Source organism: Clarias gariepinus, chromosome 20 (genome assembly GCF_024256425.1).
Source record: "Clarias gariepinus isolate MV-2021 ecotype Netherlands chromosome 20, CGAR_prim_01v2, whole genome shotgun sequence".
NCBI classification, from domain to species: Eukaryota; Metazoa; Chordata; class Actinopteri; order Siluriformes; family Clariidae; genus Clarias; species Clarias gariepinus.
Window position 1 is genome coordinate 6,070,919 of NC_071119.1, and position 12,029 is coordinate 6,082,947.

At 37.4% G+C, this 12,029-nt stretch overlaps 1 protein-coding gene across 2 annotated transcripts; it reads left to right on the forward strand.

Annotated features, from left to right (window-relative positions):
- Nucleotides 1–4,730: 4,730 nt before the first annotated feature.
- Nucleotides 4,731–10,292, forward strand: LOC128508788 (hepatic lectin-like). 2 transcript variants are annotated; one of them, XM_053480269.1, is made up of 6 exons: nucleotides 4,731–4,907; nucleotides 7,657–7,815; nucleotides 8,080–8,201; nucleotides 8,300–8,412; nucleotides 9,839–10,001; nucleotides 10,220–10,292. In XM_053480269.1, exons 1-5 carry the CDS (start codon nucleotides 4,775–4,777, stop codon nucleotides 9,978–9,980), a joined length of 669 nt encoding a protein of 222 aa, XP_053336244.1. In that variant the 5' UTR covers nucleotides 4,731–4,774; the 3' UTR covers nucleotides 9,981–10,001; nucleotides 10,220–10,292. The 2 variants fall into 2 exon arrangements, with proteins under 2 accessions (XP_053336244.1, XP_053336243.1); XM_053480268.1 differs by having other exon boundaries at nucleotides 9,839–10,279.
- The last annotated feature ends 1,737 nt before the right edge of the window (nucleotides 10,293–12,029 follow it).

Genomic DNA, 12,029 nt, shown 5'->3' on the forward strand with positions numbered 1-12,029 from the left:
GAAAAGTGTAATTTCTACAATCTCATAAATACCAAAAAGTTCTAAATACTCATCAAGGTCTATCAATTTAAACTAATTGTAAGTATGTAAGTTAACAGTACTTAAAATGTTAATTACTTTGAGCATTAGGGTTTACCGTGTGTGTGCAGGATAAGATGCCAGAGGTTCCCTACAATGCTGGAGACAGTGGTGAGGGTCACGGCGCTGAAGCTAAGATGCGATGAGAAGCTCAAAACACAGGTACAGAATAATTATGTTTGGTTGGGTAAAAGTGTTACAAAGTGCGGAGGTGCTGAAATTTAGTGTTTTCTCATAGCAAAGAAACTTCAAGATGAGATCTTATTTTAATATCTTCTTTTTGTCACAGACAAAAATGAGCTGTCTTTGAGACTTAAATGAGATTTACGTGTTTTCTGCATTACTTTTTCTTAAAGGTGTCTCTAATATGGCTCATTATCTCTTAATCTCATATTTCTTTTGTGTGCAATGCAATTTTTTTTTTGTTTTTCCAAAGCAGTGATTCCCACATAAAGTAGACAGTACTTGTAAACTTTACATTTGGGTTTTCATGCCATGTAGAATTAAACTCATCATTACTTTTAAAAATACTGGAATGACAATGCAAAAATGTAGAACTTATAAAATGCACATATTGATATATATTATGTGTCAGAACTACTAAGAACTACAACCCCCAACACCAACCCTGCTGTTCACCTGAATACTAACACCTCTCGACTCTCAATTTTGGATTACCCTTACTGGTTTATTTGACTTGCTCTTAGACCCCATGATCAATAAATATCTTAATTGCACCTGTGTTCTCTGAGTCTAATTCATGACATTATGTCTTCGATATAAAATGTATGTTTGCTGACACAGAAGGTTTTCATCATGTGGCACTTTATTTTAGACTGCATAGTTAATGTATGCATTCTTCTTCTTCTTCTTCTTCCTCTTATTATTATTATTATTATTATTATTATTATTATTATTATTATCATGGTCATACATGATCTTATCAAAATATTCTATTTTTTTCTTTTCCTCTTTCTCTTTTTCTTTCTTTCATATTCCTTTATTGTTGGTTTTTTTTTAATTCTTGCTTAGTCATGTGTGTAGTCAAAATTAAATAAAATTAGGTTCTTGAATTTTTTTTTTACTTTACTGTATTGCACAATCCTTAATCCTATATATTTATTAAAACATAATAATTCAAAGAATGGCTAAAATTGGTTTAAGGGCTAGGGTTCTCTAACAAACAGTGCCATCTACACTAAAGAGTGTTTAGTAATTTTTTTTATATACTCTTTAACTTACTTTTCCCATATGGGTAGATGGAGTGGTGGGTTAGTAGGTTGGATCTCTGGAATGAAGATATGTAGATATGTAGGTTGGTAACTAACAACTAAAGTCAATTACAAAATTGCTTTATAAAAGATAAATGTTTTATGTTGAAATCTAGATACTTCATTTAAAAAAAAAAATCCAACCACCAGTTATATTATCATACTGTACACCCAGGTGTCCCTAGTTGGTCATGGCTAACCTTTTACAAATGTACACCTTAATGAATTTATTAAAATTAAATGTCATCACCAATAAAGAACTAAAATACAATATACACAGGGTAAGGGTTATATATATATATATATATATATATATATATATATATATATATATATATTACACACACACACACAAACACACAGTATGTATATCGTATTTGTATATATATATATATATATATATATATATATATATATATATATATATATATATATATATAATATATATATGTTAACCAAGAAGTAAAGCAATGCGATAATGTTTGCGTTTACTGATTTCTGTCTACACTTATATTTTAAGGCCAAACTTATTTTTGATTATACCTTAATGACTAAATGTTCAACATTTTCTCATGTCCCCCATAACCCATAACTCCAAACCCATAACAAACATCTGTCCTAAAGACTCTTTCATAAAGGAAATTTTATTGTTGCCATGATCAATTTTTTCACATACTGATGTGTGTAAGGGTTTGGTGGCAGAGTGACGTTGTATGGAACAAAATATAATGCATTGGTGCAAAATATACATTATATTATAATTATAATATTATGTTTGTATTTATATGCTATACTGCTATATTATAATATGCACATTTGGGATATTAATGAGTTTTGCAGTTTAAATGTCTTCACACTTTGACCACAAGAAGCCCCTGATGTTGCTGCTCTGATGTGTAACTTCCTCTAACTTAATTTACTGACAGCAGCACGTTTAATTCCCTATGCAGAGTACAGAGGCTCAGCCTGTCAATTACATCCACACAGAGACAGTCATTTCATGTTTTAGTTAGACTTTTATAGATTAAAGATGTTTTGGTGTCCTTCTGAGCAGGATGAGATGGTAGTAGTTATCTACAAGATTGCAGATGATGTTGAAGGTCATAACCCTGACACAGAGGAGGAAGACACTGAGACACGCCCAGAAGCACAACACACAGGTACAGAATGTTTAAATTTGCTTAAGCAAAAGTGTAATGCTTGTTTTGATTTCTTGATTACAATTAGCCATCATCCTTGTGTTACACGTTCTGCCGGTTTAACATGGGGCTAGAGGGAGGTTTGGCTTTGAGCACTTTGAGAACGCATGTAAGCTGCATTCTGTATTGCACCTGAATGCATCACATACACACATACACACACACTCTGAGAGCTGCAGTGGTATCTCAAGCTGAAGTGAGAGCTTCTCTTTGTGAAGTTGTGTATGAGTACATCAATTAAACTCTTTTACGTCTAACATTTGCTAAACGGGATTTAGTAATGGGGGTTTGTGTGTTGTGATAATCACAAATTTAGCAAATATACAGACTGTATAAAACTCTTTCTAAAGCACAGAAAAAAATTGCAGTTTGACCCCTTTATTGCCAAACTTGAAGTATATACTGTATATAGTGATGGACCCATACAAAGTTTTTTGCACAGCGCAAAAACTCACAGTGAATCATGATGAACCCTACTTACGGTCACTGCGCAGGTGAGATAGGGGTATAACACCGCATCTTACAGCGAGTCTAACCGCATAGGTGAGATAGGTGTATTAAGCATTACAATCACTCAGAAAAATGAATGCATTCTTAAGTTGAAACAATGATAAGAGTGAGTTAAGGTTGGTCCAGACCAACCTTATGAACGTGTGACTTACCTAAGATATACTTAGAGTACGAACGTTTCGGGAATTGCGCATTAACGTTAAGAGAGAGGTTAAGGTACAACTTAAGAACTACTCAGCAATAAGAAGCTTTCAGGAAACCAGGCCCTGAGTAACAGCACAATTTTGTTTAAAATATTGCAGTGCACACAACATTATGGATGAATGAGTTAAAAATAGGACAAATTGTTGATGCACGTCTCGCTGGCGCATCTGCGACCAAGACAGCAAGTTTTTGTGATGTATCAAGAGCCACAGTATCCAGGGTAATGTCAGCATACCACTGAGAATGACAAACCACATCCAACAGGAGTAACTGTGGATGCAAGAGAAAGCTGAAAGGGATAGATGGGTGCTAACCCGGATTGTATCCAAAAAACATGTAACATGTGAAACATGTATTACTTTCTGATGAGTCCACCGTCACTGTCTTTCCCATATCTGTTAGAGTTACAGTGTGGAGAAGCCCCAAAGAAACGTACCATCCAGACTGTTTCATGTACAGAGTGAAGCATGGGGGTGGATCAGTGATGGTTTGGGCTGCAATATCATGGTATTCTTGAGGCCAAATACTTGTGCTAAATGGGCGTGTCACTGACAAGGACTACCGAAAGATTCTGGAGGATCATGTGCACCCAATGGTTCAAACATTGCATCCTGAAGGTGGTGCCTGTATCAGGATAATGCACCAATACACAAAGCAAGACTGGTGACAGAGTGGTTAGATGAACATGAAAGTGAAGTTGAACATCTCCCATGGCCTGCACAGTAACCAGATTTAAATATTATTGAGCCACTTTGGGGTGTTTTGAAGGAGCGAGTCAGGAAACGTTTTCCTTCACCAGCCTCAGGTAGTGATCTGGCCGCTATTCTGCAAGACAAATGGCTCAAAATCTCTCTGGCACTGTGCAGGACTTGTATCTGTCATTCCCAAAATGAATTGATGCTGTATTGGTCGCAAAAGGAGGCCCTACACCATACTAATTAATTATTGTGGTCTAAAATCAGGCGTTTCAGTTTCATTGTCTAACCCCTGTATATACTTCTGGAGAGTGGTTAACAGTGATCTTAGAGCAGTGGAACTTCTGGCCTGTAGTCTCACAGTAAAGCTTCTGAAAAAGTAAACCTACAAAAAATTCCAGATCTACTGCAGAAACATGTTGACTTCATCATGTCACAGGAAAGAACAGTGCTATAACTAAATAAATCTTAAAAACAGCAGGGGAAAAAAACATTTCTCACTTTATTTTTTTTTTTAAGGAACACAAATATATTATTACACAAACTGGTGTAATATATACATCATCATAACATAATGTACTTTTGGTATGTATATAACTTCTGAACTTTACTAAGAGAATGCCATGTATTAGTGCAACATGCAGCTCACACTTTGACCAAAAGAAGCCAGTGATGCTCCTCCTCTGATGTGTCATTTCCTTTACTGACAGCAGCACATTTAAATTAGTCTACACTATGAAGGAAGTGTAGCAGTTTACTTAAGCTCACACAGAGACTCAGGAATTTAGTGTTTTCATGAGTCTTCTTTAGATTAGAGATGTTTCAGCATTCTTCTGAACGAATTGAAATGGTGGTGGATATCTATGAAAGTGCAGATGCTGTGAGAGGTTATGACCCTGAACCTGATAGTGATGACACAAAGAAAGACCCAGACACAGCACCACACACTGGTAAGTGTTTAGGTTTGCAACGCTAATAGGATTTCCACTTGCAGAGATGCAGTAATTCACAGGTTTTATAGATTAGTATGTTTCAGTGTGTTTCTGAGTGAGTGGTGATGCTGGTTGACGTCTGAGAGTGGAACAGGGAAAAGTAAAAGTAAAAAATAAAGTTTTTAGTTCAAATTCACAGTGTGTGCTTTTGTTTGTTATGGCTTGTGGAGCCACTTGTGATGTATTTTAATTGCATATGCAGAGCTCGTGACACAAAAGCTAGGTCAAATATATACAACAAATCAATTCTGCAATTAAAGTTAACATGTGCCAAGTAAAAAATACAGAACATACTTAACCCCAAAGAACAACAAAGTTACCCCTGCATTTAAAGGCAAAAGGGACAACTGGCATAACTAACTAACCACAACTGGTGGCACTGGCAAGCGAAACTTAGTGACTGACAGTTAGTGTTATTACCAGATGTGTTAGTAATTTTAAATTTATACCAATATTAGGTAAAGTTCTGTGAATCTCACATTACTCTTTATATTTCTACCTACTCTTACTGCTTTAAAATGTCAGCTCTGTTAACTATTTGCTTCCAGTGTTAATCTCCTAATAATGTTAAATACAAAGCTAATGTTGTCGTGATGTGGGTGTCTGCGCAAGTGTGGTGGCATAAGTGCAGAGGCAGAGGTGTTGTCAATATAGCTTTCTCTATTGATGAGATAAATTAAAGCAAATCAAAGCCAAACGAAAGCTCTCTTCTTGGAGCACTCAAGGATCTTCAATATAACTCTCTTCCCCGAAACCCATCATCACAAAGAAAACACCATAACTACAACTAATGCTAGACACCAACCTCAACTTAAACAGGCTATTTATACTAATCAGCCTAATGAGCCACCTCGGCTTCAGGTGAGCGCTCCCCTCACCTGACCTAAGTGCACCATGGGAAATGAAGTTCAAATTAAACTAACTATAACCAAAAAATGCCAAAAATTTTTGGGCGCCCTCTAGGGGTTAACCTTTACAAATGTGTTATATAAGGTGTACATTCACTTTTTAATTTAATTCAATAAAATTTTATTTGTTTAGAGCTTTTAACAATTGTCTTTGTCGCAAGGCAGCTTTACACAATCAAAAGAATTATTTAAATTTGTATGGAATGTAAATGTGTATGAATCAAAATGGTCAGTTTGTCCCTGGTGAGCAAACGGAGGGCGACAGTGGCAAGGAAACACTCCCTGAGATGGTAATAGGAAGAAACCTTGAGAGGAACCAGACTCAACGGGGAACCCATCCTCATTTGGGTGAAACAGAAAGCAGTAAATTATCTGCATTCATACAGTTTGTTAGGTGGCAGGTAGTTCAGCTATACCAATTGATGTTAACATGGAGTCCAGGTAGTTTTTGGAGACTCAGTTAGACTTGTAAGAAAAACACAAGGTTTTTACACACACCAAATATTGCCCTTGATCAGGGGTTAGAAAACAATTGGGGTTCAGCCTTGTGTTAGAAGCTAGTTAGCTTTATAGTCATAAATAAAAGAACACTGATAGTTCAGATGTGATTTGAAACAACTTAGAGGCATTTATTAAGGGTGTGAAAAAAGTAGGGGAAGATTCATCATGGCTTGCCCTTTCATTGAAAAACTGAAAAAAAAATTACTTTTCTAATTTAATTGGAGCTTTCCTCCAGACACTTAGACTCATAAAATTATTAAATTATTGTATGCTAAATCATTATACATAAAAAAAAAATGTTTTGTCTGCACACTCGCACGCTTTTTCAACAATATATTTACAGTTCATATATTGGAGGACCTGAAACTAGTCTAAGAAAAATATGTGTTTGTATGTCTGTCTGAATATCTGTCTAGATGATTTTGTCACAGCATCACACACAACTGGCTGAACAGAATTTGATGAATTTCATCTGCATGAAATGTTGAGAAGAAGGGAAGTTATGAGCAGTTTTGTGCCAGATTACCTCACAGCAGCCATCGCTTTTTCAGACAAATACAGCGCTTTTACCCCTAACGTGGACATGGATATACGTGTCACTTAACAGAGCCAATCATCATGATAGTTTACCATAAATACAGTATGTGGAGCACACAAAATGACCGTAATGCCACAACAAAGCACCTAATTCCTTACCAAACACACGTGCAGTACATAGTACTGTATGTTCATTGGTCCTGTGGGTAGTTATCATTTTGTTTAAACATAACCAGTTTATCTCATATGTTCTGGAACTGTCGGGCTAATTACAGCAGTTAATCGCTGCTATGAGATAAAAGATGAGTCATTAGAGCAAACATACTGTATACACACATCCCGGCCTGATAATCAGCCATACTGCAAGAAATGAGAAATGAGAGCGGCACTTTCCCGAGAGGGATCAACACCTCTGTTTCTTAAAAGCTACAGATGTAGGTCCCTACAATGTCCCCGCTTGGAACATGATCCCACGATGACTCAGTGAATTTAATTCCACCTTGATAAGGACCATTTGCGCTGTGCTAGGAAGCTGTTTGTGTCAGCCATCATAATTCTCCCTTATAACTGAGTAGTTACATGTCTTGCCTGACCTGTACCTCTGTGTGCAACATACAAAATCAGCATGTAATTCCAACATGTATGTCAAAAGATACCATAGTTTTGTAATTTCATTTTCTGTCTTTTTTTAGGGTTTATATAATTATTGATTTGTGAATGTTCAAATAAAATTAATACACTTTATCTGCTCTCCATATAAGTTCACACTGCATTGAGGTGTCACAGACTGCCTGCAGTGTGTGTGGTCCTGCTGTGTGTTCTCCTGCTGACTGCCGTCACTGTGCTGTGGATCCTAAATATGAAAAATAATCAGCTACAGACCAAAAACAACAGCATTCAAAATGAGACGGATACTTTAGGTGAGATTTTATTGCCTCAGTCAGTAGTTTAAATTTAGCACCAAGATGATTAGAAAAAAGTGAGCATGAATAAGGTACTGTACATTTCAGGGGTTACAGCCTTAAACTGGTTCTTACAATCTTTTCAAAGAGAAACCCAATTTAACTAATTTATGAAATTATTACCTAAATGAATTAGTCTACTAATCAATTTACAAAGCCTATTAAAAGAATGTGTATGGAACTAATCATTATTTCTACTTTGTGGTTCACTCATTGAATAAGGATGGAAATACAACTCCAGTTTTTATTACTTTTCTACTGAGAAGAAGAACTGGACTGAGAGCAGACAGGACTGCATAGAGAGAGGAGCAGACCTGGTGATCATAAACAGCAGAGAGGAAAATGTGTGTGTGTGTGTGTGTGTGTGTGTGTGTGTGTGTGTGTGTGTGTGTGTGTGTGTCTAAACTAGTGTAATTTTTTACACTAGTTCTCTCAATCACAGGAGTCCATCACTGACCATCTGGTGGGAGACCGCACTTGGATTGGTCTGAGTGACTCAGAAACAGAGGGAAAGTGGAAATGGGTAAATGGAACAGAATTAACGAATGGCACTGGGTAAGATTAATTCTGTAAATACAATAGCAATAAAAAGCATTTGTAATATCATGGAATATTATAAATTTGATAATTATCATTTAAGTCAAGACTATTGAAAAATATAATGTACCTAAAATAATAACAAAAAACAATTCTGATCTTTCATGTCTTTCATACAACATTCGAAAGGTAGTGGAAAAAGTAAATGAACCCCCCATGGCAGCAATCAACAGACATTCCTGTAGCTGTGGATCAGACCTGCACACAGTTCAGGAATGTATTTTAATCCATTCTTCCTGACAGAACTTCTTTAGCTTTGTCATATTCTATGGATGTCTTATGTGTACGACTCTCTTCAAGTCATTCCATAGCATTTCTATTAGGTTGAGGTCTGGGCTCTCCAAAAGGCGGATTTTGTTTTTCTGAAGCTATTATGATGTGGACTTGCTCTGGTGTTTTGGATCATTGTCTTGTTGCATCACCCAAATCACCCAGAGTCTCAGCTGATACACACACTCATATTATCCTAAAGAATTTTTTGACACACTTGGGAATTATTTTTCCCTTTATGACTGCAAACTGGCCATGCCCTGTTGCAGCAAAAGAGGGCCAAATCATGGTGTTTTCTCTACCATACTTTACTGTTTGGATGATAGTCAGTGCATGTTTTATACCAGATGGTTATTTCTATCCCAACTAGTTTAATCTTAGTTTCATCAGTCAAACATTTTTCCAAAACCGCTGTGGAGTATCAATGTGATTTCTCGAAAAGTGCAGGCATGCAGAGATGTTTTTTTTTTTTTTTGTAAGCAGCAGCTTTCTTTGTGGTGTCCTGCCATGAACACCCTATTTGTTCCATGTTTTAAGTACACCTTCAAATCTTTGCCTTTTACTTTGGGTTGCTTCTTTACCTCATTGATGAGTCTTTATTGTGCTCATTTTGGAGTTCCTCTAAAAGCTCTTTTTGGCGAGGCAGGGCTCACATGAGTGTATTCTTCTTATATGGAGCAAATTCAAAACTTTGGGTGTTTTCTCATTTTCTTAAAATATTTCAGGTATGCTAACAGCTGAAATCCACACACTTTTTCCACTAGCACTATGAGGTTTTTATGGTTGTTCTCAAAAAAGGCATGACAGATCAGACTTATTTGTGCTATTATTTTTGGAACATTGTATTTGTAAATACTCTTGACTAGATGAAAATCAGATCACATTTTTTGACTAATTAATGCAAGAAATGAGTTCTAAAAAAAAAAAGGTCTTAAAAGGTTCACATACGTTTTCTTGCAATTGTTTAATTATTTGTCTTGCATAGTGTGAATCAGGATCTGTACGAGGTTGGTTATCAGATGGTTGTAATAAATTATATGGTGTGATAATGATATGATTAAGGTAAATGTGTGTAACTAAAATAACTGAATGATTCTGATGATCTGGGTTGTAGGTACTGGTATGAGGGACAACCAAATGATTATGATAATAATGAGGACTGTGGGGTGCTCTGGAACTATCCAGATAGGAAGGGTTGGAATGACGCACCATGCACTCGAGAGTTTTGGTGGATCTGTGAGACGACGGCTTTTTAGTGATAAATTTAGAACCAACAGGTAAAAGATATAATGCTTGCAAACATATTAAACAAAATGTACTAAGCAGCCAGACCATCTGTAGTTAGACCATTTAGATCCACTATAACTATCATTTGTGAAGAGTGTTTATGTGTAAACCCACTCTCAGTGAACATTCTAACACAGAACTACCACATTTTAAAATTCAGGGAGATCATATCTATTTTATATAAATATTGATTTAATGTAAATTGCAGTGCACAGATGAAGAAGCCATGGATTTTACACACTCAGGATTTGACCAGTCCTCTAATCTATAGTGCTGTACAGAAACAATTTATCTGATGAATAAAACACTTAGTGATGCTAACAGAATTTGTATCATTTTAATGTCTAATTCTCCACCATGCTTCTACTGTAATTCTAAAATAATCGACTGCTTGTTCATTAATTATATTTCATAGATTGTACTAATGACATATGACTTTAAAATTAAATTAAAAAATACCTTGTTCTTTGGTAATTAAGGATAAGTCTCAGATCAGGCTGTGTTACTCTCAAACAACTTCAGATGAACACAAAGGGTAAGAGCGGACTGGATATATATTAATATTTACCCATATATTTATTATATAATGAGTCAGAAATTATTAAATCTATCATGTGCCCCATTAAATATTCATGAATAAATGTACATCTTTTTTCTTTATTATTGGGTATTACCTTTAAACCTACACGGTTGTAACTGATTTTTAGCTTATAAACTTTCGTAGTATATGATTATGTGTTTGATTATAATCCACATTTACATAAGTGTTTATGAAATCAGGAAACAAGGTGATACAAATATAGTGGCTATATGAAGTATTTAACATATTAGAACCACAGATTGAAAAAAGATTAGTTACACTTGGCAAAATGCACAGTTACTTTATTGATTTCAATATATAGTAACGTTTTACCGCCGGAAAGAATGTTGGAGAGACGAGTGAGCTTAATTGCTGTCCAATGCAATGGCTGGGAGTACTTTATTTGACACAGCACTGTATAGCATGAGCAACACATTCACACAAGAACCACATCCAATTTAGCCTTAGCATGAACCGGAGCACATTCAACAGGTCACACACAGTCTAAAACACAACCCTGGCCGAAGCCACTAACCCAAATACCCTTCCCCAACAGGGTGAGCACATTAAAAACTTTTTAAAAAACCCGCAATGCATGATGGTCGTCAGCCGCCGCCCCACCCACGCCACACTGCCTCCACCCAACCATGACTCTCAGTCTTGGAGGCGTGAAGACGTGGCGGGGCGGTCCAACCTCCGCAGAGTTCGACGTTTCGCTGGTTTGTGTCCACACCCATACGCTCCATACGTGCCTCCACCCGAAAGCCCTGCAGCGGTGCCCGCGAGCCCTGGGTTTGGCCCTTCTTTGCCGTGCAGAGGTCGCATCAGTGGACAAAGTGTTTACTGTCGGTATGACAGCCCGGCCAGTAGAAACGAGCGCGCAAACGCCACAGAGTTTTATTCACCCCGAAGTGTCCTGAACCAGAATGTCCATGCACCAAATCCAGTACACATGCTTGCAAAGACCTTGGCACCAGCACAAAGTTGCACGAAGGGTTACTCTACCGCTGCTGGAAACGGCCGCGTGGCACGGGCGACTGTTTTTAGCAGCGGTAGAGTAACCCTTCGTGCAACGCGAGGTGAGTAAACTGGGAGCGAAGAGCTATTACCTCTCGCCCTAGATGAGTGACTGCGGTATAATCCGGTCTCAGGCCCTCTTTAACCCAACCTAGCACCCTGTGCAGAACCGGATCCTTCTCCTGCTCGGCAATAAGCTGATCACGGTCCAGCTGTGGCGCAGGCAAAACGACTACGGTTGGCGCTCTAGGCGACGCAGTAACTCAGCTGCACGCCGGCTCGGACGGCTGAACACCACCGGAGAGCCCGGAGGACTGCACAGAGAGAATGTTCAGAGTCAAGGGTTTTACGTCGCAACCGCACACACGCTTTTCCACTCGCTCGCAGTACCGACCTGACACTTTGCTGCCCGGCCATCGGG

What these genes read in the sequence shown, in the direction of transcription:
- LOC128508788 (XM_053480269.1), top strand. Translation starts at nt 4,775, where the DNA reads ATGTTTCAGCATTCTTCTGAACGAATTGAAATGGTGGTGGATATCTAT. An exon ending in TAAACAGCAGAGAGGAAAAT is followed by an intron (nt 8,202 to 8,299) that starts GTGTGTGTGTGT and finishes TCTCAATCACAG; the next exon opens with GAGTCCATCACTGACCATCT. An exon ending in GAATTAACGAATGGCACTGG is followed by an intron (nt 8,413 to 9,838) that starts GTAAGATTAATT and finishes TCTGGGTTGTAG; the next exon opens with GTACTGGTATGAGGGACAAC.